This window comes from Phyllopteryx taeniolatus, chromosome 6 (assembly GCF_024500385.1).
Source record: "Phyllopteryx taeniolatus isolate TA_2022b chromosome 6, UOR_Ptae_1.2, whole genome shotgun sequence".
NCBI classification, from domain to species: Eukaryota; Metazoa; Chordata; class Actinopteri; order Syngnathiformes; family Syngnathidae; genus Phyllopteryx; species Phyllopteryx taeniolatus.
In genome coordinates this window covers 31,169,787-31,192,363 of record NC_084507.1, presented here as the reverse complement: position 1 = coordinate 31,192,363, position 22,577 = coordinate 31,169,787, and the positions used below count along the sequence as shown (strand labels likewise).

The following is a 22,577-nucleotide window of genomic DNA, read 5'->3' as shown; positions in this document are numbered from 1 at the left end:
TTTGCTGATCATCTTTTCGCCTCGCCTGTTCTTTAAAACACGTACTAAGAGACACAACGCCGCTCCGCTTGCTAATAGACACCTGTGACATCATGTTATATTTAGTTTGTCCATAAGTGGCACAATTATTTGAGTTTTATTTCTTCTGAAATAGTATGGCATGATAAAGTAGAACTTTCCAAGGAAAGTGGACATGGCTTTGTGCAACACAAGTGGAACATACTCCCAAATGTTAAGACTATTGCAAACGGATGAAAGAAGGTTGAAAAAAGAAAGCAAAAAATAAACAAGGAGGGATACGTTTTGACATTCTGTATTGTCAGCCAGTTAAAAAAATAATTCTGTTTGAACATTTCAAGAGTGTTCATCAACCACCTTCTGCAGACTCCTGTGTCCAGAGCACCTCCTCAAAATAATAATAATAACAATAATAATATTAAAATCACTCTCTCTGTGCTGGCTGCAATGCTGCTTAGTCTTGTGTTTACGCACCTCCGACACTGGAGGGCGGTGACACCATCTCACAGTTAAAAGTAATGCCAACAGCGGAGAAGTCCAGCACCCTCGAAGGCCACTCCCAGTCGGGTGAGTGCAAAACAAAAGTCTCTGAGAAGTTCCAACGAGACTCCAGTTCTCAAAGAGCAGAGTGGTCCACACGCGAGAGGAGAGGCGTCAGGCGTCGTCGTGTTGATTGTCCACCAGAGGGCGGCAGTCTTCACTTGAGCTGCAAGATGCAAAATCCCCGAGGGTCACCGAGTCCCCCCAGCTTAACAACGACCAGTTTTTGCAAAAGCATCAACACAAATATGGCAGTGTTCATGTTCATCCTCTCTCTTCTTGACTACGGAACTTTGCGTGCAATTCGGTAACATTCAACGCACCCCAAAATGAATCCAAGATATCAGCAGTATCTGGCGGACTCGCATCATCGACAACAATAATAATAATAATAATTAAAAAAAAAACAAAAAACAATGAAACACCAGTCAATTCACAAACTTCTTAGAAGGAAAAAAACAATATTAACATTCGCTCTGCTTTGAGCAGAGTCAGGTCAAGTGAAAGGGGGCACAGGGGAGCTTGTAGGTCACATGATCGGAGGGGTCATAAGGTCATAAGGCCACGACGGTGCACGGGTGTTTGAGTTTACAAGGCAGCACTCCTCTGTTGAGTTGATAGAACTCCACCAACTGGATCAGGTCGGTGAATTTGGTGGCACTATCGTCAAGGCTGAAGAAGACTTGGGCGTCCTCTTCGCACTGGCGAGCAGAGAGAGGTCCCCCCAAAAAGGGGCGGGGCCACAGCCGAGGGAGAGAAGGAGAGTGAAAAGTCAAACGTGAATGTCACCAGCATCACAACTCAGTAGAATTGTCATTTTTGGAAATACCGCAATCCCTCGTTCATCACGGGGCTTACGTTCCAGACGATGCAAATCTCTAAAGTTGCACGCGTGCATTTAAATCAACAAGTGATATTTATTTGCGAGAGAGAAATATTATTTTTGTCCACATGGGGTCGCCATCCACACCACATTCTACATCTTGGTAACTACTGAACGAGCGTACGCCTTTAAAAGTTTCGTTTGTACAATTACTTCATCCAACTATGTTCGCCATCAATGATGGGAGGCGGATGGCCCTCTACAGCCGGTTGCCATGGAAATGATCATCTCCTTACTCGCCAGTGCACCATCAAATTGCTTTTTGTGTTTCAAGGTAAAAAGATGATAATAAATTTGACATTTAAATATGGTTCACAGTTGCTTGGAAAAAACATCCTCCATGCATTTTCTTTCATCATTTCTTTTTGTCCTCAAGCAAGAAAAATATTTCCAAGCAAGCAGTACTCTTTACTTCTTCTAAGGTAAATATCTGAGCCGTACTGTGGCATTGAAATCTTTTATTGTTGCCATGATGTCACGCTATTTACATGGCTGGCAATGGAAACGCGAGCCTGATCAGGATTTAGCGAACCGTGCCGCGGGGAACCGAACTGTACCGTCTGGCGGAAAAGTTCGCTTAAGACACGGAACAAGTAGAATGAATGTGACGTCTTAGTCCATTTCTATTGCAAATGGTAGTAACCCACCGAGAGCCGCTGGAAGGCCCAATCTAATGTCAGCACAAAGACTTTTAAAAGTGCAACGATGCTTACCGGTAGTATCTGGAAATGTTTGATTTTCTGGTGATGGCACAATGTGAGCACGAAAGCCTTGGGGTTACTCTGGCTGACTCGTAGCAGAAACAAGCTGGAAATCAAATAAGAACAGACACCGCACTTTAGCTTCAAAGTTTGATCGTGTAACGTGAAAAGGATAAAGGCCATTCAATGGAATTACCCATCGACTTGACCCTGTTGGTGGATAATGCGGTGGGATTCTTCTCTGGTTATTCTGCCATGGAACCACAGCTGGGCTATGTGGATGACTGGAGACAATATTTGTGTTTATGAAATCTAAATGTCAACATTGAACGTGCGTTGCTGTGCGAATCAGTGCATTTACCCGAGTTTAGTGAGGAGTGGTGCAACGGACTGTGGGAGCCTAAGACGTTCATTCGGTGATTCCTCTTCTGGGACCATGTCGCATACGAGTACAAAAACGACAGGATTAGTTGGGATTCAAAGTATACAAGCGCTACACAACAACTGGGAAGAAACACAAAACACACATTTTATCAGAAACCGTAGTTAGCAAGTAAAGAGCAATGTTTAGCTTGAGTACTGTGGTTAAAAACATCAGCGCAATGAATTCTGGGTTCCCGTAATGCTTAATAATGCTTGCGTGTGGATGGTGACCTCAAGTGGACAAATAAAATACCGCCACCTCGCTAAATATATTGCATCTATGAAACTTACAAATGAATTTACATAATAATGTAATACAAAACTAACTACACAGCTGGATGAGACTCACCCTCCACGCATGCCCCTCCTCCACGGCGGCGCTCTGAGCTTCCAAAGGGTTGTCGATTACCCGGCCTATCGTCCCTGAAAAATCCATCGCCACGAGAGAGTTTTCGGACACACTTCGCTGTAGGGAGGGGAAGGGGGCGGGCCAATAAAGAGCGTTAGTGTGCGGACACACAAAAAGGATCTGTCCGGATTATTTCAAAGTATTTCAAAGAGGCTTTAGCTCCTTCTCTAACGAGGGCAACGTACCACAGGTGCTGAGAAGTGTGAAAGCAGAGTTTTTCTTTGCTGGGGAATCTTGTAATTCTGGTACAAAACAATCCCGTACTATGAAGAAAAGAAAACACAGCAGCCCCTCTTGATGAGTGATCGCTCGAGAGAGAGAGAAGAAGAAGTGAGGACATTTCTTGATAGCAAAAGGACGTGGGGGGCCATACTGGAGCAATCATCAACTGATCCTCAAACATGGACGTGCTTTATTATTTTCAGTTTTTCTTTTCTTTCTGTTCATCTTTAATTTGAAGCAAGACAAGATGGAAGAGTTTATGTGCAACTCCAATTTGAGTTTACGTTCCACACATTATCTGTCATTTGCTGAATCCTACCGAGTTGTATAACTCAATGAATCCAATGCTTGCATGCTTATTGGTACTTTGCGATGGTTTATCAAGACTTTTTAGGGATTCTTAAACTTACAGTCGCCTTCTTCGGTCGGTCAGGAGGGATGAAAATTAACAATCAATTGGTGGATTTGATCGATTGTTGAGGTTTAAATATTGTTTTAGTAGGTACATGTCAAAGTAACGGCAATGCACGATTTAGTTTTGTATTCGGTGTTAAACACAAGGCCCGGGGGGCTTAGATCCGACCCGCCACATCATTTTATGCGGCCCGCGAAAGCAAATTGTGCGTCATCCATCATTCTTGCCAAGATCTTTATCAAAATTTCAAACTATCAAGTGTAACAAATAGCATCTTGATATTGCAAGCATTTTGTTCATTTCATTTACAGTAACTTGAACAAACTACTATCCCCACTTCTGATTTCAAAACTAGTCACCCATCAAGCTGTTGTGTAATATAACGATGAGACGATTAAACATTTATTTGGTTTCAAAGTCATAACGGCCCTCTGAGGGAAACTGTAACGACAATGTGGCCCGTGACAAAAATGAGTTTGACAATTAAGATTAACGAGCTGGGAGGTACCACATTTCCAGTTTGTAGGTGAAAAAGTGAAAAGTCCGCTACATAGAATTTGAAATGAAATCATTTTGCTCTTCTGATATGTTCTCATTAAAGAACAATGAACACAATTGCTTGTACCTTAAACAATCTAAAGGCGGTCATCCAACATGTTCTGCCTTGTTCATCTTCAGCACACAGAATCCTTAAATCCTTTGACTCCCCTCTCCATTTATCGGGCTGTGGACGAACATACACACAATTTGAAATGTCACAATCAGTTTGTACGTTCGCATGATGTGGGATCAAACCAATTCAAAGCATTTGGAAGATGAAGCAGCGGAATCCTATAAATGTATTCACGGCAGAGGCCTCTCGCGGGAGTGCGAGTTCAACCAAAGGTGAATCGTTCCTCTGCTCAGAATCCTTCACTCCGACTCCCCTCGGTTATCTGAGACTCACCTTGATGCAGAACTCGTAGTCTGTGGGTGCAGCGTGCTGCTTTTTGCCGGTGGTGACAGTGAAGATGTGACTGTCTTCAAGGTCTGCGAGTAAATGGAGATGCCTGGGCTCCTGACGACACAAATAATTCATTTGTCAGATGATGACAGAGACAGAAACCGCCTTCAGTTACAGAGGGACCTCAGGAACAAAAAAAAAAAGCTTCGCATGATTCTAAGCATTTGAAAATATTTTTTTTTTTAACTCTGCTATAATTTATAGCACGAACACATGATCTCCTGCGAAGTAAGACAAATGCATTTGCATTACCTTTGAGGTTCCTTTTGTAGAACAGTAAAGTCCCGAGCGCCGCAGGAACATGTAAACTTTCTTCCACGACTTTCGGCCCACCTCCTTTACATACAGATAACCCTGAATCTCTGGACAACTACTGGTTGCGAGAAAGCTCTGAAAGGAGAAGACATTGGGAATTAGGAGGTTACAGCACGGCATGGCTTCGTCAGTGCAGAGATTGAGTCACCGCAGATTTCGTCGAAGATGCAGAGCCAAGCACAAATGTGACACCGAGAAGCTTTCCGTCTCTCCTGACTCAAGAAGGAAATGGGATCAGACAGCATCTTTGCGTAGCGCCTAAATATACACTTCTGCATCGTGCAGCTTTAAATGTCCTAAATGTTTTGTTCAAAAATATTCCCGATCCGTGTTTCCAAAGAAAATAAAACGAGCTGATTTGTAATCTGGTTCCAGAAGCCTCTTTAATATTTAACGCTTATCTGCCAATATTTTGGAAAATTCCGACAAGTGAACATTTCAAAGGGCATCTTTACATGTGATGTTCATTAGCTTGGAAAGCCTCCACTTCGGGATGGCGCTCCAACTTGGAAAAGTGCAAACGCTGACGATTCCTGACACAACTCGGGTTCACCGCATGGCCTGTCTTTCATTGAGCGGTCTTCGTGGAGCAGAACGTCTACATGATTAGCACGGGGACATAAAAGCTTTCCGTGTGCGGCGCGGATGAACGGATGGTTTCCGCTTGCGGCCGGGACTCTTTGACAGCTCCACTACACGAAAGAGCGGGACCGCCTTCGTCCATTCCGGCGAGGCTTTCCGAATTCCTGATGTCTTTTGTCCTTTTCTCTTTACATATCCTTCATGTCAACAACTGAGCGTTGTGGGAATGCAAGCACGTAAAGCCACGTAAGAGTGTGCTCCGTTTTTTTTGTTTTTTTTTTTGGACTGCCTAGTTCCAGCTGTCACACGCCCGGGGCCCCGCGTTGCGTCTACCGAGACAGGCGCGTGTCAACGGGGGATTAACAGTAGTTATTATTGCTGGCGACGACGAGACACACAGTCTCGGGGTCAGAGGTGAGGCACGTCAACTTGATTTCACGGCGTGTAATGCTGACTTGCAGGTTAAGCCGAAAGGAGAAGCTGACTGACATTATATACGGGGTGTGTGTGCTCGCGCGCGCGTGTGTCTGTATGCGTGCAATTTGCACCTGCAGAAGTTGCGACGGTGGGATGGGACGATTGGCTTCCTGGCACCACGCAACCATGTGCTCCGGGAAAAATGTCTGGCGGGAGAAAAGTAAACAGGTGGTGAGTGAATAAAAGAAGACGAAGAAAGCCACCGTGGAAATAACCACAGAGAGGGAATTAAGATTGAATTTCTTAAAAGAAAAAGCCCACAAACATCAACCACACTCACTGCATTATTGCAACATGCTGTAATATTTGTCCGCTGGATATAATGAAGAGACTTTGAAAGTGTGCTCGCTTTCATGTCATCTCTGAAGCAAGTACCCGCTCAAACTAAAAGTCTTCATTTTCCCCGATGATGATGATGATGATGATGTCAAGAACGTAAAGGAGCATTTCAACCAGAGGTCGAGAGCGACGTGGCGTGTGGAAGAAATTGTTAGACGAAGTAATTACCAGAGGCGTCCTGAAGAATTCGTATTTGGCGTAGTTCTTCCGAAAGAGGAATCTACCGTCACTGCTCATGGAAGCCTGCACCTGCACCACCAAATCATGGTCCTCCAGACAGCGCTCTAAGGGGCAGCACAAACAACTTGAAATGACATTTTTACAGAAGCTCTGCTTTTTTTTTTTGTTTATTTGGCAGGAGGTCAGAAGCATAAAAACACAAAAGTTCAAACCTGTGCAAACGTGTTTTTCAGCAGCAAAAACACTGAAATGTTGATATACATTATCGTATAGCTCTAAAAATAGGAGACTTGACAAATATATTTGATACATTTATTTCAAAAATGTACATATGTACTTTTACATTTTTTTACATAAGTTGCCTTTGAGATTTTGCCATTTCACTCCAAAAAGTGGCCATTGAACCGCATGTTCACTGTACTCAGTTGATGGTAAAAATGAATTCAAGCTCCCAAAACTTTCAATACATAAATAAATAAATAATTAAATAAATGAACTGTAAGCAGACATTGTTGAAAATGTGTGCGCTTGCTGACAGGGTGGACATTTTGGGCTCGTCTTAGAATGTCATGAGCGCATGGTGGAACTTCACTTAGCAAGCCGACAGTGTTCCGTTGAGCAAATGGGTTTGTCGTTTCGGAAAGGTTTTTTTTTTTTTTTTTATTTCCACTGATATTTTGCTATTTTACAAAATAGGATGAAAATGAGAAAGCCCGAGTGTTAATCATGTTTGTTCTGCAGCTATCCACTGAAGGAAGACAAAATGCTGTTTGTAACGTTACTGAAAACATCCTTGGGGTTCTTAAAGGTACACTTACCCCGTTACGACAGAGTGGACAGCAATTTCAGGGACACATGCAAAATGTTTAAAATCAAATTGTATCAAATAACTTGTTGTGGACAGTGAAACCATGTAAAACGTTTTTGGGGTTTAGTATCATTTAACCACTTACACACATCTGATGAAAAGAAAATGGTATAAAAAGAGGGAAGAATTTTAAGAGACTTATTGTACTGATATGTGTGAAAACATTTGTCCACTAATACCACAGAGTTTCATTATTCTGCTACATTTTTATGATGACTAAATGATGCAGATGAGGATAGTGAGGGATAGTGACCCATTTCTTTTTTTTTTTTTTTAGCACACCAGGTTCAAAATTCTCCACTACAGTAATTTCCTGTGCGCAGGCACAGTGACATAGATTCCCGTGAAACGACTCACCGCTGATTCATTCATTTTGAAGCGAAATGAAAGAAATTGTGGCTTTGATAGAATATTGGAGCCAGCAAAGGAAGAAAAATGGCATCTGGTTTGGTTCGCTTGAGCTCTTCAAACGAGCCGTGACGACGTGATCGCGGGCGGCCTGCTCTTATTCACAGAGGTCACATGAGGTCAAGTGAATCTGCCGAAAAGTATGTCCCAATGAGAATGTGGTCAGATGTCCTGGTGTCGACATGATTTGTGCCCACTGCGACGCTGACACCAGAAGTGACTCAGTCCATTCCAACAGACGTACAAGTCCTCCTGGAACAAATACCCTTCCCAAATGAGTCAATTAAAACGTCATTGAATTTACTTGAGCAGAACCAATTTATAGCTTCTTTTATTAAATATGATGATATTTTCATGGACAATCTCTCTGTTCTCCAACGGTGTCACGACTCCTTTTTGAAATTTCCGTTTCATCCCGTCGCCTGTCTGATGAGTCACTCGCGTTCGTGACAATGACTCACCCCGGCAACACTACCTCACCGTCTCGTTCCTTATTAACCTTTCCGGGCTGACGAGCGGAGGTCAACGTTACTTCTCAAAAGGGCCATTTTGTCCCACTCGCTAATGTACGACTAGTCGGCAGCCACGGACAAGAATAGGACTCTCTGCTACAACCAACTAATGTCCTTGGTCGCTCACAGATCTCCTCAGCGTCTCTGTTTCGAATCTGGTCCATCTCCCAAAACCGCATGTGCACACATTAGGTAGGTGCAAAGTCGCAAGCGCCTACCCGTGCAAACATGAATGTCGTTTGTCGCTGCTCTCATACTTAAAACAATTCTCTTGTTCATCATTGAGAAAAACTGTGAATAAAGAAAATGTACATATTGATAATAGTCATGCATACACGTCACATTTTGTTCGCTGCAAACACTCCCTGCTTATGACAATAGGTATGGCTACGCTATCATGATACAAGTTGTCATTTCAACATTAAAAAAAAAGAAAATTCCCACTGTATGCATTAGACCAGGGGTGTCAAACTCATCTTTGTCACGGGCCACATCGTAGTTACGACTGTGAACCCAAGATTACCACATACAATTACATACAGTGTACACAACACATTGTTGAAGAACCAATTTTGAAATCAGAAGCCTATAAGAACATGTTTTTAACTATTACATTTCTTTTCAAAGGGGGATTGGTAAGAAAAAATGCTTGCAAATATCTCAATGTTATTACACCAGAACACAATTAGCAATTTTGATTTGCTTTCGCGGGCCACATAAAATGAGGCGGCGGGCCAGATCTGGCCCCCGGGCCACCAGTGCATTAGACCAAGTTATTTATTTATTTTTTTTAAATTGCATTTTAGCATAACGTTATTTATGCTACAGGACAATGGCAAAACACCGCAATTTCTCATGTATAATGCGCACCTATGTATAATACGCACCCCCAAAGTTGACCCCCAAAATTCTGGAAAACCCTTCTATAATGCGTTTTTACAATGCATGATTTTGCTTCTACCCATAAGATCTAAAAGTATTATCTGTATTTTGTTAGTTTTTAAAAAAAAATATTCTGAAGTTAAGCATTTCATTTGAACAGGTAATATTTATATAATATATATATACTATAATATGATCTTATTTTGATATTCACAGTCCTACTTTTATTTAGTAGATGCGAAAACACACAGTTGTGCTCATACGGTTGATTACACAGGCAGAATTTGTAAGACGGTAACAATTCTTTAAAGAAAACATGAAGGGCCAGGAGAAACACATTTAATTTTATTTTAATGGGATTCAAATTAAACTGTCAAGCATTTCAGAAAAGCATTATCATACCATAACCATACATACAACATAACCATGAAGAAATTAATGATGGTGGTTGTTCAGTCATCAGTCATATTAAAACAAAATATTTTACAAATTCTGCCAGGGTATGCAAACTTATGTATATATTATGCAGTCATACGTACCCCTGTCATATTGGAATGAAAGTGTAGGCTACAGCTTTGTCATAACCTCTAGGTGGCGGTGGCATATTAGGATGAAAAAGTGTACACCGTTCTCATCACCTCTAGATGGCGGTGGCATATTAGAATGAAAACGTGTACACCGGTCTCATCACCTCTAGGTGGCGGTGGCATATTAGAATTAAAGTGTACACCTTTCTTATAACCTCTAGGTGGCAGTGCCATATTGGAATGAAAACGTGTACACTGGTCTCATCACCTCTAGGTGGCGGTGGCATATTAGAATGAAAGTGTACACCTTTCTTATAACTTCTAGGTGGCAGTGGCATATTGGAATGAAAGTGTGCAGCTTTTTCATAACCTCTAGATGGCGGCATAAATTTATAAAATGGGCAAGTTTTTAAATTTGGTTTAATTTTGCCCGAAACCTATGTATAACTCGCACCATTGACTTTTTACATTTTTTGGGGGTGAAAAAAAAAAATCCACATTATACACGGTAAATTACGGTATTAGAAACATTGCAACAAACCACGACTGATTTCAGTGAAATGAAATAGAGTAAATGTAACACAGCTTTGCAAAAAACAAAACAAACACACAAACAAACCTTCCTGCAAAAGGAAGGTATTCTGCGCATTTTGGAATCATATTGTGTTACACGCATCAAGAAGGGCAATTCAAAACAGCTTTTCCATTTTGAAAAACAAATATACTGGTACACGGGAAAAAAATATATTGGGTCTGCTCGAGTGCAAATGGCAAAGGCAGTGAAGATTATAAATGTATAACTTAAAGGGGTTCCAGGTACTAACCCCAACCAAATGATTGGCGGGCAGTGAACGGGTTAAACATTATAAAAGTAAACTCATGTGAGCCCCTAGAACTGCGTCTCCACTCCAAGTGGACTGCACGCTTGTCGTCGACGTCTTTGTGTGTCAAAGCAGCGAGCAGAATGACATGCGACAAATGGAGCAAGCATTAAACGGTAGATGAATTCATTTCCTTTTATATGACTGTGAAATTATCAACCCAGGATTATATGGAATGAAATTTGAAGTCAAATATAAGAATCCCTGTTGCTGTGTTGCAAGAGTGGCAGCTCTTTTCTCATTTTTCATTTTACTACATTTTTATTTCATTTTATTTTTTAGCTCCAATGGAATTTGGGCAAATTTGGGCGTTTTGATGACCCTGTACTGCCACAAGGAATACATTTTCACAGTCGACGACATATCTCATCCATTCCATTATGTCAGTGAATGAAAGGATACTATACCATAGTATAGTTACTCTTACTTGAAAAAATGTTGGTAAATTAGCGTCAAAATTGAAAGTGGTACCATCTTGGCCCATTTGGTGATTTCCTCGCACTTCACTTTGGGAATTCATATTCAAATAAAAATAAATTCAGGTGGACATAGCTGGGCCAGAAGTGAAGCCAAGTGCCATTACAGAAAGGGACTCGCAGCCAAACATGATGTCATCCAAAACAAATAAAGTTCAATATGTTTGGCAGGACGATGCCTGCTGCGCTGATGAGAAAAAGTAATCATATCATCATGGATGATTGCAAAAATGAATCAAACTTGAATGATGCAATGTATCTTCGTTCATAAGTCAGTGCACGCGGCACGACAGAAACGTTGTTTGACATTTGGCATTGTGCTCTATCCAACAATAACCCCCGACGCTTCTCCTCTGCCGCATTTGTGGAGTCGCGGAGCTCTGAGCGCAGACTCTGCTTGTGCTCCATAAGTCCACTGGGGGAACATTTTGCATTTTCTAACACTCGGTTGTGCCCAAAGGTCATTTTTACGCTTCAAAGTCCCACACAACGGTCGTCAGGAAGCAACAGGTTCACACACACCTTGATGAAGGTCTGGACTAAAAACCTTCGACAGTTTGATTAACTGTGCACTCAATGACTGACTGCACTGTGAGATGCATCGGAGTGTCCATCAGTGGAGAAGCTTACGGAGAACCTTACGGGAGCGTTTCACACATGCGCCGTCCCAATAAATGTCTGTTTACAAGAGGACTGTTTTAGGTGGGATCAAGTTTGAAGGTCTCACCCCTCCTGATCTGGGGAGGCTTCCAACATGACAAAAACACTTTTAAAACGAGCATTAACAAATTCTATCACCACTCTACTGTGACATTAATAGAATTAGGTCAGTAACATAACATGGGCACTAATACGGTTTGTCGAGCGGCCCGAGGCGACCGAGGGGTTGTGTTACCATGTTGATCAGCTCCAGCTTCTAATCGTTAATCTTCACTGTGGCCTCTTTTTGAATCCTTCGGTGACGATGAGAGAAAATATGTTCCAACATTGTACAGAACTATTCACGTACAGCTAAAAATGTGATATCCTGCAAGACAAATCTATAGAGTCAGAAAACGTCTTGATGGCTTTCACGCCATGTAATCCTTTCGCAAAGAGCAAGATCACTCACGATGTGACACTCGTCGTCTTTGGTCATTTCTGCTTGAATTTGCTCCCTGCTAATTCTTCATTTGCAGTTTCGAGAAGAGCTCAAACACCGGAAATCAGTCACCCTCTTTCTTTGGCTTTCTTTTTGAGCAGACACATCATCTGCTTTTTTCAAATCAATGTTGCTCTGCATTTCCAAGCGACACTTCCTCGGCGACAGCAACTCTGACCTCACGCGCAATGCCACGTCACTATCCATTTGCAGCGTGTCGGCCCAAAGGCTCGCCAACTTGCAGCACCTAACCTACATATTGCTTGCGTGTGCAGATTTCCATCTCATACATAGAGCCTTTCAAAATTCACTTGACCAGCTCGCCGGACAGTTTATGTGCGCAACGCGTGCATATGTTGCACGGGAAGCGCATGCACTCACGCTCAACTACATGCCTGCGTGAGAATATGCGCCTCGCCCGCCCGTCTGCCCAAGTATGTTGGCACGTACGCACGAATGCACCCGTGCGTGCGCCTGAACACGCCGCATGTCCCGGCCCACCCGAGGGTGTTCTGTATGGGCGAGGGCGAGCGCCTGCTGGTGTGTTTTGTGCGTTTATGAGCGGGGTTGAGCCACTCACCTAACCCCAGCAGCGGGTGGTGCTCAACAAGTGCCCAACTGTTGTCGTCCACACAATGCCTTTTGTAAACCAGGAGCTGGCAAAGGTCCTTGGCCGTCATGTCGGCCGGGATCTCCACCACTTTGCCCATGCCGTCTTCAGTGGAGATCTTAACAATCTACGAGGAGGCACGACAAAATATTCAACAAAGGAAACGTCACAGCTGAATAAGCATTTCACAACAAAATTACAACAACCATGAAAACGGCACGTGTTGTTTGAAGTGCAAACTTTCAGTCAAATTCCAACCATGTAGATGAGGGTGAAGATCGCCCCCTTCTTTCTTAAGCACAATATTTATATTTATTATAGTATTATACAATTGTCAGACACTTCATGAGGTCAAAACACCATCTATTCATCCTATTTTTACAGCACTTAACCGCATTAGTTTCACGATTGAGCTGGACTCGGTCCCGGCTGGCTTAGTTCCGATCACAGGGCAGATAAGCAAGCAACCGTTCACGCTTACATTCACACCTGGCACACATTAAACCGGCACGCATCGTTTCGGAACGTGGGAAGCGGAGAAAACCGACACAAGCGCGGGAAGAAACCGTAGCGAGCCAACGCCACGCGGGGCCGCGAGCCGAGATTCGAACCCGGAACCTCTCGACGTGCCGACGAGCAGTCTACTCCTCCGTGCTGCCGCGTGCAAACGAACGACATCCGATGCAGGAGCTCCGTCGTAAAAGTACACGGCGGTCGTCTCGAGGGCTTCGACTATTCGGTCACTCCCGTGTGGGTAAATATTGGAAGCGAGGTATTAAAATCAGCTCTCGTGATCATGCCGTGCATTTCCACAGGACTACGACTCCCGAAAAATAAACACAATGTTGAATTAAAGTCTCATTAAAGTCATGAGGAGGTTTAGACTCGCAATTGCCTGGCAGCTCTGCAGAATATTAGTGGAAGTACGATAGGAGAAAATACTGAGCCAGTATATCACACGCCACTCTGAGAGAACAAAAAATAAAATAAATATTGCTCCAATCGAAATCCATTGTTCATTCTTAGTACAGACAGCATAAAACTATATAGCATTTAAGGATAAAAGTAAGCTGTAATCAATTATTGCGTATCGCAGAAACATATGCAGGCATCCAGGAATAAGAAATACGACTATATGGACACGATTGAGCCTCTTTTAGCATTCTGTGTTGGCTGTAGAAGTGCAACAATTAATTGATTCGTCGACAAACTAACTGATTAGCAAATTAAAGTTTCATCCATTACGAAAGTGATGCTCACTTGCAGCCACAGTTTGACTAACCTGCAAGTGACGTCATTGAACCTGAGGCAGCCTCAGAAGTGGATATCAAACTAGTCGCCCTTCACTTTCAAAAAGACTGGAGAGTACAACGTCGCCGCTTCATTTTGTTTCGTCATTAATCCGCTCACAGTCAGTTAATAAACAGTAATCAGCGGTGGGGAAAAGAGGTCGCAAATAAACTTCATGCAAAATAATTTTTTTGAAATCCGATTAATCGACAGAATAATCGATTCTAAAAATACTCCACAGTGACAGTGGGACGGATTTAGAGCGAACTGTCAGTTACAGGAAACGCAGCAGGGCGACGAGTCCTAAATGAAGCCGCAATAACTGGCCACAGGTTGGCTCGGCGCGAGGAAGCCGAGCAGTCGCAATCATCGCCGACGGAGCCTGCGGAGGAATCCGGCAGCCGGTCACTCCACGCAGACACGCGCAAAAAAGTAGAACATATGCTCCGAGAAGCGGCCCTCCAAGTGTCTACAAAGTCAATTTGTCAGCTCGGGCTAAGCCGCGCAGGAATTTCTAAGAGAAATAATGTGGCGAACGTCTGCGAGACGCCGAAGGAGAGCGCGCTTACCTCCACGGCCCGCAACAGGCAGCAGTCCGGGGAACGCGAAGGCATTTTTAGAGGGTCTGTCCGCTCGCTCGCAAAGCCCAGCTGTCACCGGAAAGCCCAAAGCGTACAATGCCGCCGCCACTCGTCACATGCCACGCACACTCGGATCTATCCAAGCCGAAGCCGAGAACCGTCGGCGAGCGGGACTCGGTCCGCTCCGGCTCAGGAAAAAGACGGCGGCGGGTGTCGTGCGACTGAGCTGGCTGCGCCGGCTGAGGCTGACGACTCGCTTTCTTTCCCTCCTCGCCCCCGCCCTCTCCCTCCCTCCCTCCCTCCCTCCCTCACAAAAGAAAAAAAATAAATAAAAAGGCTCGCAGCCTCAGTGCCACGGGCTCCGAGGCGCAGTGGATCAGACCGCACGCTCACCGACCAATCATAAGACACCAGCAGGCTGATGTAATCATTCCCACACACACACACGCACGCACACGCACGCACGCACACACAGTCATGCACAGACGCGAAGGTCTTCAGAAATCTTTCTAGCTGCACCTTCTTTTCAGGGCTTGAAGCGAGAGGGCCGGTGAGGAGGAGGAGAAGAGGATAAATGAAGTTGCGAAAGAAAAAACAACAAAAAAAGTTGGGCATTTCCACCTTTCTTGCCAGCCCAAAGTTTTCGAGTGGGTGAGGGCTCGTCGGGGCTGGAGGCTTTTCCCTGCGCCTTTGCCTTCCCTTCTCCTCCCTCCATCCCTCGGCCGTGGCTTCGCTTTGACCTCCGGAATGGGATCTGGCCGCTTCGCACCGCACTTAACAAGACTCATCACACAGCAAATGAAACGAAACCGACCCGGAGATGCGCTTGACGACCGCAACCTCCGCCTTCGTCCCTGGTGGCTACGAGCTTTGCGCCAAAATTCTTTTTCACAGAAACAACAAAGAGAAACTGGGAACACCCCCCACCCCCAAACTCAGATATTTATTAGAGCATGAGTTGGACAAAATCCTTGACACACCCCGTCTGGGAGAGCGGCAAACGGCCTTACGTATTAGCCTTGAAGCAACTTCTTGCTATTTGCGCGTGTGTGTGCGTGCGTGTTCCTGCAGTAAAGCGCTGATTCACAAAAGGGGAGCGGAAGTGGTGGTAGTGAACAGATACGACTTGATTTACTGTAACAAGTGGAAACTTCAGGGAAGGAATGGGGGAGTCGGGAATTGGGGGGGAGGGGAAAGAAATAGGAAACGTGTGCGCGCGTGTCGCACTGGGGGAAATGACGTGACGGCCCAAGAGTAGCTCGCGCAGGTAGTCGGACTCTCTGGTGACACGGTCCAGCAGAATGTGGAGCGTGTACGCTTCCTAGTACAGTTAATGACATAGCTGGGCTGCACAAGAGTGTAAAACGCCCACCCCCCACCCAAACACACACGCCACTCCTCGCTCGCAAAACGCCCTCATTTGCATCATTCGGACTTAGTCAGGGAGGGAAATCCCATTACATTGCACGGACTTGTACTGCATGATGACATACTGGTTTCAGTCGCTCCGATAACCTGGACGTATCGAAACCAAAAGCGTTGAAACGATTCTGCAATACGCAAAAGCACACATTTCCCTTTGGATTAACTGCTTAAAATATAGAAATGGCGCTTTTAGTTTCTGACTTTTCAGACCGTCAACGAAGTGAACTCGACCGGATGTGCGTTTAGCGTTGGAAGGATGTCATGTCTTGTCACTCAAGGTTCATGTCAGGTCAAAATTGTTTGACTTCTATTTACATCAAATTACAGAAGACCAAGATGGATTTTGTCACCGATAAAGCGCACCGCTGATCTCCAAATCTCGCGTGATCACACGTGATCTCACAAAACTGAAGAAGGGGAAGAAGCTCTTCCGGATATGCGCTAATGTTTTTCCCGAACTTCGGCGAATTGGCCCCAAAACAGGCCGATTGTCTTTGTGTGCGTGTAACCGGGCCGAAGCGCGGTTACACGTCACATCCAAATGGATCGACCCGCATCACTTTACAGGCACTCAAAGCGATAATTTTTGTTGGATCTGATCCTTCATTTGCTGATGAAACATTATCTTCCAGTTTGCCAATACCATCACACGGCATTCTGAGCGCAAAAGCGACGACAGAGCAGCACGCATTAGCCCCTTTCACGCAGATGAGTGACTATTGTGCCGCTGTTTGTGATGTCATGACCGTTTAGTTAAGACGTTAAAATAAATCATCTCAATTTGGATCAATGGATTATGACACCAATAAGATCATTTGTCCTTGTCAATACACCAAGTTCTATCAAATGACATTCCGAACATTTTCAGTACACCCCAAAAAATAATAATAATAATTAGCAATTTAGCAACTGCAGTATAATGTTTCCACACAGGGCGAATATAAATGGAATGGCGCGTCTCCTGTGTCGATGCAACGTTGCGACACATTGTCCTGAACGCGCACCACGAACACGTTGGCCGTCCCGTTCGCTTTGGCAAAGACACCAAAGGTCCTCGTAAGAAGACATCCAACTTGGTTTCTGTTACCACTTCTGCTGTTATCGCTCGTGGCTTTCTGTTTCGCCTCCCCAACTTGCGTACAACGTCAAGTGCACGGCTGAGATCTTAAAGCGGCACGTCGCCACAACCGCCTTGTTTAAAACGCCGCTTTCACTCGAGCCTTCGTCGAGATGTCGTTCTTTGAGAGGAAAGCAACGAGCGGAGAAACGGAGTGCTATGAGGAGCGAAAAGAACGGATGAAATGATTGAAATGACAGAAGGGAATGCGAGGCAGTGAGTCTTTTAACTGTGCCCTCATTTGGATGAAGGAGCACAGCAGGGCAGGGCTTCTCAACCTTTTTGATGACTCAGGTCTGATAAGTGCTGTGATGTAACCCCAGAGAGCGAGAGGGAGGCGGCTTCGAGCACGACACGCGTTCACTTCCGCGTGTATGCGCACATTGCACACTTTCATATAGGCTGCTGTGCACATCATGTACATATATGGATGTGTGCGTGTTGCACCTTCGTGCAACCGTAGTCCTCTTAGGGAACGGCACAAAGACGGCGAGAGTGAAACTAGACAGGCGCAAAGACACAAAGGAAAAGTAAACTGAGGTGTATGAAAAGTGGCGGCTTTGTGCAAACTGAAGTATGTACACAAGCGTGTGTGTGCAAGCCCAGCAGCTCTCACGCGTCCATCTCGCTCGGCGCTTCCACGTCTGCCGGCCGTTCTGTTGGTGGCTGCGCTGGTATTGCGTGCGCATTGCGAGTCGTTACATCAGATAGTGGTTTCTGTTGAAGATTAGACCTCCAAAAAGCCCATTACTCATTAGACATCCAAATGTGTACAGGACAGATAATAGGATCCATTACAAGTCAGCCAAAAAAAAAAACAAATGTAAAAAAAAAAAAAGGGACAAGCACCAGGGACAGCAAAATTTGCTTGGAAGCCCAACCCATGTTAATACGCGGTGTCATGCCTTGTCTTGTGCTGGACATTGCCTTCTTACACAATTTCACATGAAAAAAAAAGTCAATGTGGCGGCAATGTGCATTACAACGTGGTTATTACCTGTCGAGCAAAAGGAAAATGATATGGCTGTCATATTCGATGGACTGGATCCTTCAGTGTTGAATGAAAATAATCCGAGATCCACAACACGGCAACTTCATGGGGTCTTCATTCTGACCTTTTTTTTTCTTATTAGCTTTTCTGCTTTCCTCTTGTAAATGTAATATTCAGCTCAACTTTAAGAAACTTAACCCCCCCACCCACTCAAATCCCGGGAATTAAACGTGATGAATCCTGGCTTTCTTCAGAGCTAATTCATGGATTGTCGAGAACAATTTTTATTTGTTCACAAGTGCATACTGAAAGTCCCAAACTCTATTCAGGTCATTAGTCTTGGCAGGAGCCCAAACACTCCCCGCACTCCAACCGATGCCAAAATGTAGCTATTTCTTCTTTTAAAGAAAACAAAAAGAGTCATCGCCTTTGATAGGCTGATTTGGCACGCACAAGGCAGCGCAGCTCCATCTTCCCATTAACAAGTGCCTCCAATACAAACCCTCCAACACAAATGCTGTGTGTGGTCTAGGCCGCCCACGGAAGTCCATGTCTCGATGATGAGACGGACACACAAAAACCTGAATGGCCCTTAGACAATTTGCTGTCCCCGTTGAGCGCCTGCTCACTGAGGACATTTTGACGCGACGGACGGGTCTTCCAATTGGGGCATTCAATTAAGACAAGACACAAAGTGGTCTAACTGGGCTGAATCGGGTAAAAGAAGGCCAGACATGAACAATAGGTGAGAAAGTTAGGGAGGCAAGTGGCGTTTATAGGGAGAGAGAAAGAAGAAAAAAAAAAAAAGCACAAAAAGACATGGGAGGACGCAGCCTCATATTTACAGACCATTCACCATCTTTACAAGAATTAATGAATTCAATTAGAAAGCCAACAGTGGGGTTGTTTTTAAAAGCTTTTTCTCCCCCACAAGGCCAATTATAAACCAGCAATTTCACAGCCGTATCTGCAGCAATCTGAGCTGTCCTATTTTACCAGAAAGGAAGGACGAGCGAGAGCTGCAGTCTGCATGACCTACATGAGTCCGACAGATGAGACGAGACGCCTGCGAGCTGCTTCATATTGCTCTCGGTCTAACACACCGACAAGCGCCGAAATAAGAAACAAACGACACCGAAACAACTGTATTCACGTGCAGCAACGTGCACAGAACCCAAAACCTGTGCGGGCATTGTTGTACTATTTGCATATCTTTTGTGGACCAATACTGGCCACTCATGCCAGAGTAGCATCTGCTCCACTTGCACACTGACTGAGGAGTATCTGCAACATTTGCACAATCGACATTGTCCCAGACTATCGCGCTACTCGTCACCTTAAACTGCATACGCTCCTTGAAGTCTCTGCGTCCTTTGCACAATGGCCATTGAGATTAGTCATTCGAACTGCTCTAAGTGCTAGAGGACTCTGCATCTTTTTGCACAATTGTCAAAAAAAATAAAAATAAAATTGTACCGGCATTACCAGACAACTAGCAACCCTTTATTGCTCAGTGACTGTTTTTGTCAATGTCTTTATGTCGCCAAAGTGTTCTCTGTCAATTGGCTGTCTGTTGTCGTACTAGAGCGGCTCCAATTACCGGACATAAATTCCTTGTCTGTTTTGTGGACATACTTGGCAAATAAAGTAAAAACAGTCACTGAGCAATAAAGGGTTGCTCGTTATCTACTAATGCCGGTACAATTGTTTTTTTGACAATGGAATTGTAGGTTAGCTGTTCAAGAAGTTGATTGCAATAGGGAAGAAGCTGTTGGAAATGTCTGCTAGTTCTAGTTTGCATTGATCGGTAGCGCCTACCTGAGGGAAGGAGCTGGAAGAGGTGGTGAAAGGGATGTGGGAGGTCCGAGAGGATTTTGCACACTCTTGTCTTAGTTCTGGCAGCGTGCAAGTCCTCAAGGGTGGGGAGGGGGTTCCCGACAATCCTTTCAGCAGTTTTCATTGTCCGTTGCAGTCGGAGTTTGTCCTTTTTTGTAGCAGCACCAAACCAGACTGTCATGGAAGAACACAGGACTGATTCGATGACCGCTGTGTAGAACTGCCTCAGCAGCTCCGGTGGCAGGCCGTGCTTTCACAGAAGCCGCAGGAAGTACATCCTCTGCTGGGCATTTTTGAGGACGGAGTTGATGTTGGTCGCCCACTTCAGGTCCTGAGAGACTGTAATTCCCAGGAACTTGAAGGTTTCGACTGTTGACACAAGGCAGCTGGACAACGGTGAGGGGCAGCTGTGGTGAAGGATGCCTCCTGAAGTCTACGATCATCTCTACAGTCTTGAGCGTGTTCAGCTCCAGGTTGTGTCGGCCGCATCACATCTCCAGCCCCTCCACTTCCTGTCGATATGCAGACTCGTCACCGTCTTTGATGAGGCCGATGACAGTGATGTCATCTGTAAACTTCAGGGGTTTGACAGTCGGGTCCGCTGAGGAGCAGTCGTTCGTGTAGAGAGAGAAGAGCAGCGGAGAGAGGACACAACCTTGGGGCGCCCCAGTGCTGATACTGCGTGTGGATGAGGTGGCCTCCCCCAGTCTCACCTGCTGTGTCCTGCACGTCAGAAAGCTGTAAATCCACTGGCAGATGGCAGGCGAGACGCTGAGATGGAGAAGCTTGGAGGAAAGGAGTTCAGGGATGATGGTGTTGAACGCTGAGCTGAAGTCCACGAACAGGATCCTCACGTAGGTCCCTGCACTGTCGAGGTGTTCTAGGATGAAGTGCAGTCCCATGTTGACTGCATCATCCGCAGACCTGTTCGCTCGGGAGGCAAACTGCAGGGGGTCCAGCAGGGGGCCTGTGGTCCACCACGAGATGTTCAAAGGAGTTCATGACCACAGATGTCAAAGTGACAGGCCTGTAGTCATTTAGACCCGAGATTGTCGGTTTCCTGGGGACTGGAATGATGGTGGAGCGTTTGAAACCGGATGGTACTTCACACAGTTCCAGAGATCTATTGAAGATCTATGTGAAGACTGGAGCGAGCTGGTCCGCGCAGACTTTGATAGTGTGCTATTGTTCTCAGCTTGGGGGGATCGTCGCTTGTAATTGGTCAGCGATCGGAATGCATGCCAGACTGATTTAGAGTCGTTTGCGCTAAACTGTTTTTCCAACTTTGCCGCATAGTTTCTCTTTGCAATGTTAATTTCTTTAGTCAGCTGGTTTCTCGCCCGATTACACAGGGCCCTGTCCCCGCTCTGATATGCGTCCTCCTTAGCTTGGCGAAGTTGCTTCAGTTTGGCAGTGAACCACGGCTTGTTGTTATTGAATGTGCGAAATGACTTTGTCGGTACACACACCTCTTCACAGAAACTAATATAGGATGTGACAGTGTCCGTAAACTCCGGAGTAGCCTCCATGATGTTTAGCAAGTCTCCCCTTGTGTAAGTGAGTCGCGTAATGTCTCCAAAGACGAAGGAAAAAAACAAAAACAATGCTAGAAAAACAATGTAACCGAGGCATCCACACGGGTAGGCGCCATCTTGACGGCCATCTTGGCCTAAAGGTGCTATCTAATCCAATGCTCCACCAGCCTTCCAGGAAACAGGGACAAACTTTTACAGGTGTGTTGTCCCCAGCCAAAATGTCTTTGCCGTTAGGTGTCCGAAATTAAGTTTCGTGATTTGCAACATGTTTTCTGAAGGTGCTAATTACATACAGTATTTAGATTTATCGGATTTTCCAGCTATTGGTTAATTTGCACTGAAAACTAACACAAAGTTCCTTTTTTTTGCGTCTTTTACAAACGCACCTTTGTTCCTCAAGTTGTCTTTAGCGTTAATGCCACTGGAGAGACGACCCTCATGATGTTGTTGCAATACACCAGAGGGATCTGTGAGCTGAAGTGTCAGGATGAGGCGGCCATCTTGCATTCACAATAGCGGACCGCAAAATAAACGGTGGTATTTCTGAGATATGAATGAATTTGTGGAAGTTTCGGCACGACCGGACGTCTTTACCATTATTACGACTGTAGAAAGACGAGCGCAACGTGTTTAATAAGTGGTTCAGATCTGGTTCAGTTTCGTTAAACTTTATGTCTTTACCGTTATGAAAAGTGTATTTCAATGGGCCACCAACATTTGCTCTGCCAATAAGGATTGCCTTTACTACGAATGGAAGAAATTTGAAATGATCAATAACTATAAAAGGTGGCATAAAAAAAAAAAAAAAAATGGCGAAATTCGATTCGATTTTTTTAACAAGTGTCTTTACCGTTATTGGTCAAATGATATAAAAGTGCCCCGCGATCGACTGGTGACCAGTCTTTGCAGAACCCTGCCTTTTGCCCAAAGTCAGCTCGGCTCCAGCTGACCTGTGACCCTAATGAGGACGCGCACCGTGTATATTCTTCC

The 22,577-nt window shown here is 44.7% G+C and overlaps 1 protein-coding gene across 3 annotated transcripts in view; it reads right to left on the bottom strand.

Annotated features, from left to right (window-relative positions):
• Nucleotides 1–297: 297 nt before the first annotated feature.
• The window catches only part of LOC133480191 (growth factor receptor-bound protein 10-like), a 53,902-nt gene continuing 31,622 nt past the window's right edge, over nucleotides 298–22,577 (bottom strand). For 2 of the 3 annotated variants that reach the window (XM_061777945.1, XM_061777946.1), the window contains exons 6-17: nucleotides 12,783–12,939; nucleotides 6,496–6,611; nucleotides 6,060–6,134; nucleotides 4,867–5,004; nucleotides 4,558–4,668; nucleotides 4,237–4,335; nucleotides 3,160–3,237; nucleotides 2,915–3,031; nucleotides 2,504–2,570; nucleotides 2,339–2,426; nucleotides 2,155–2,248; nucleotides 298–1,259 (exon numbers count right to left, since the gene is read on the bottom strand). In XM_061777945.1, the coding sequence (XP_061633929.1) occupies nucleotides 1,113–1,259; nucleotides 2,155–2,248; nucleotides 2,339–2,426; nucleotides 2,504–2,570; nucleotides 2,915–3,031; nucleotides 3,160–3,237; nucleotides 4,237–4,335; nucleotides 4,558–4,668; nucleotides 4,867–5,004; nucleotides 6,060–6,134; nucleotides 6,496–6,611; nucleotides 12,783–12,939 (1,287 nt within the window). In that variant the 3' untranslated portion in view covers nucleotides 298–1,112. The remainder of the gene's footprint in view (nucleotides 1,260–2,154; nucleotides 2,249–2,338; nucleotides 2,427–2,503; nucleotides 2,571–2,914; nucleotides 3,032–3,159; nucleotides 3,238–4,236; nucleotides 4,336–4,557; nucleotides 4,669–4,866; nucleotides 5,005–6,059; nucleotides 6,135–6,495; nucleotides 6,612–12,782; nucleotides 12,940–22,577) is intronic. The other variant, XM_061777947.1, reaches the window with a different exon arrangement.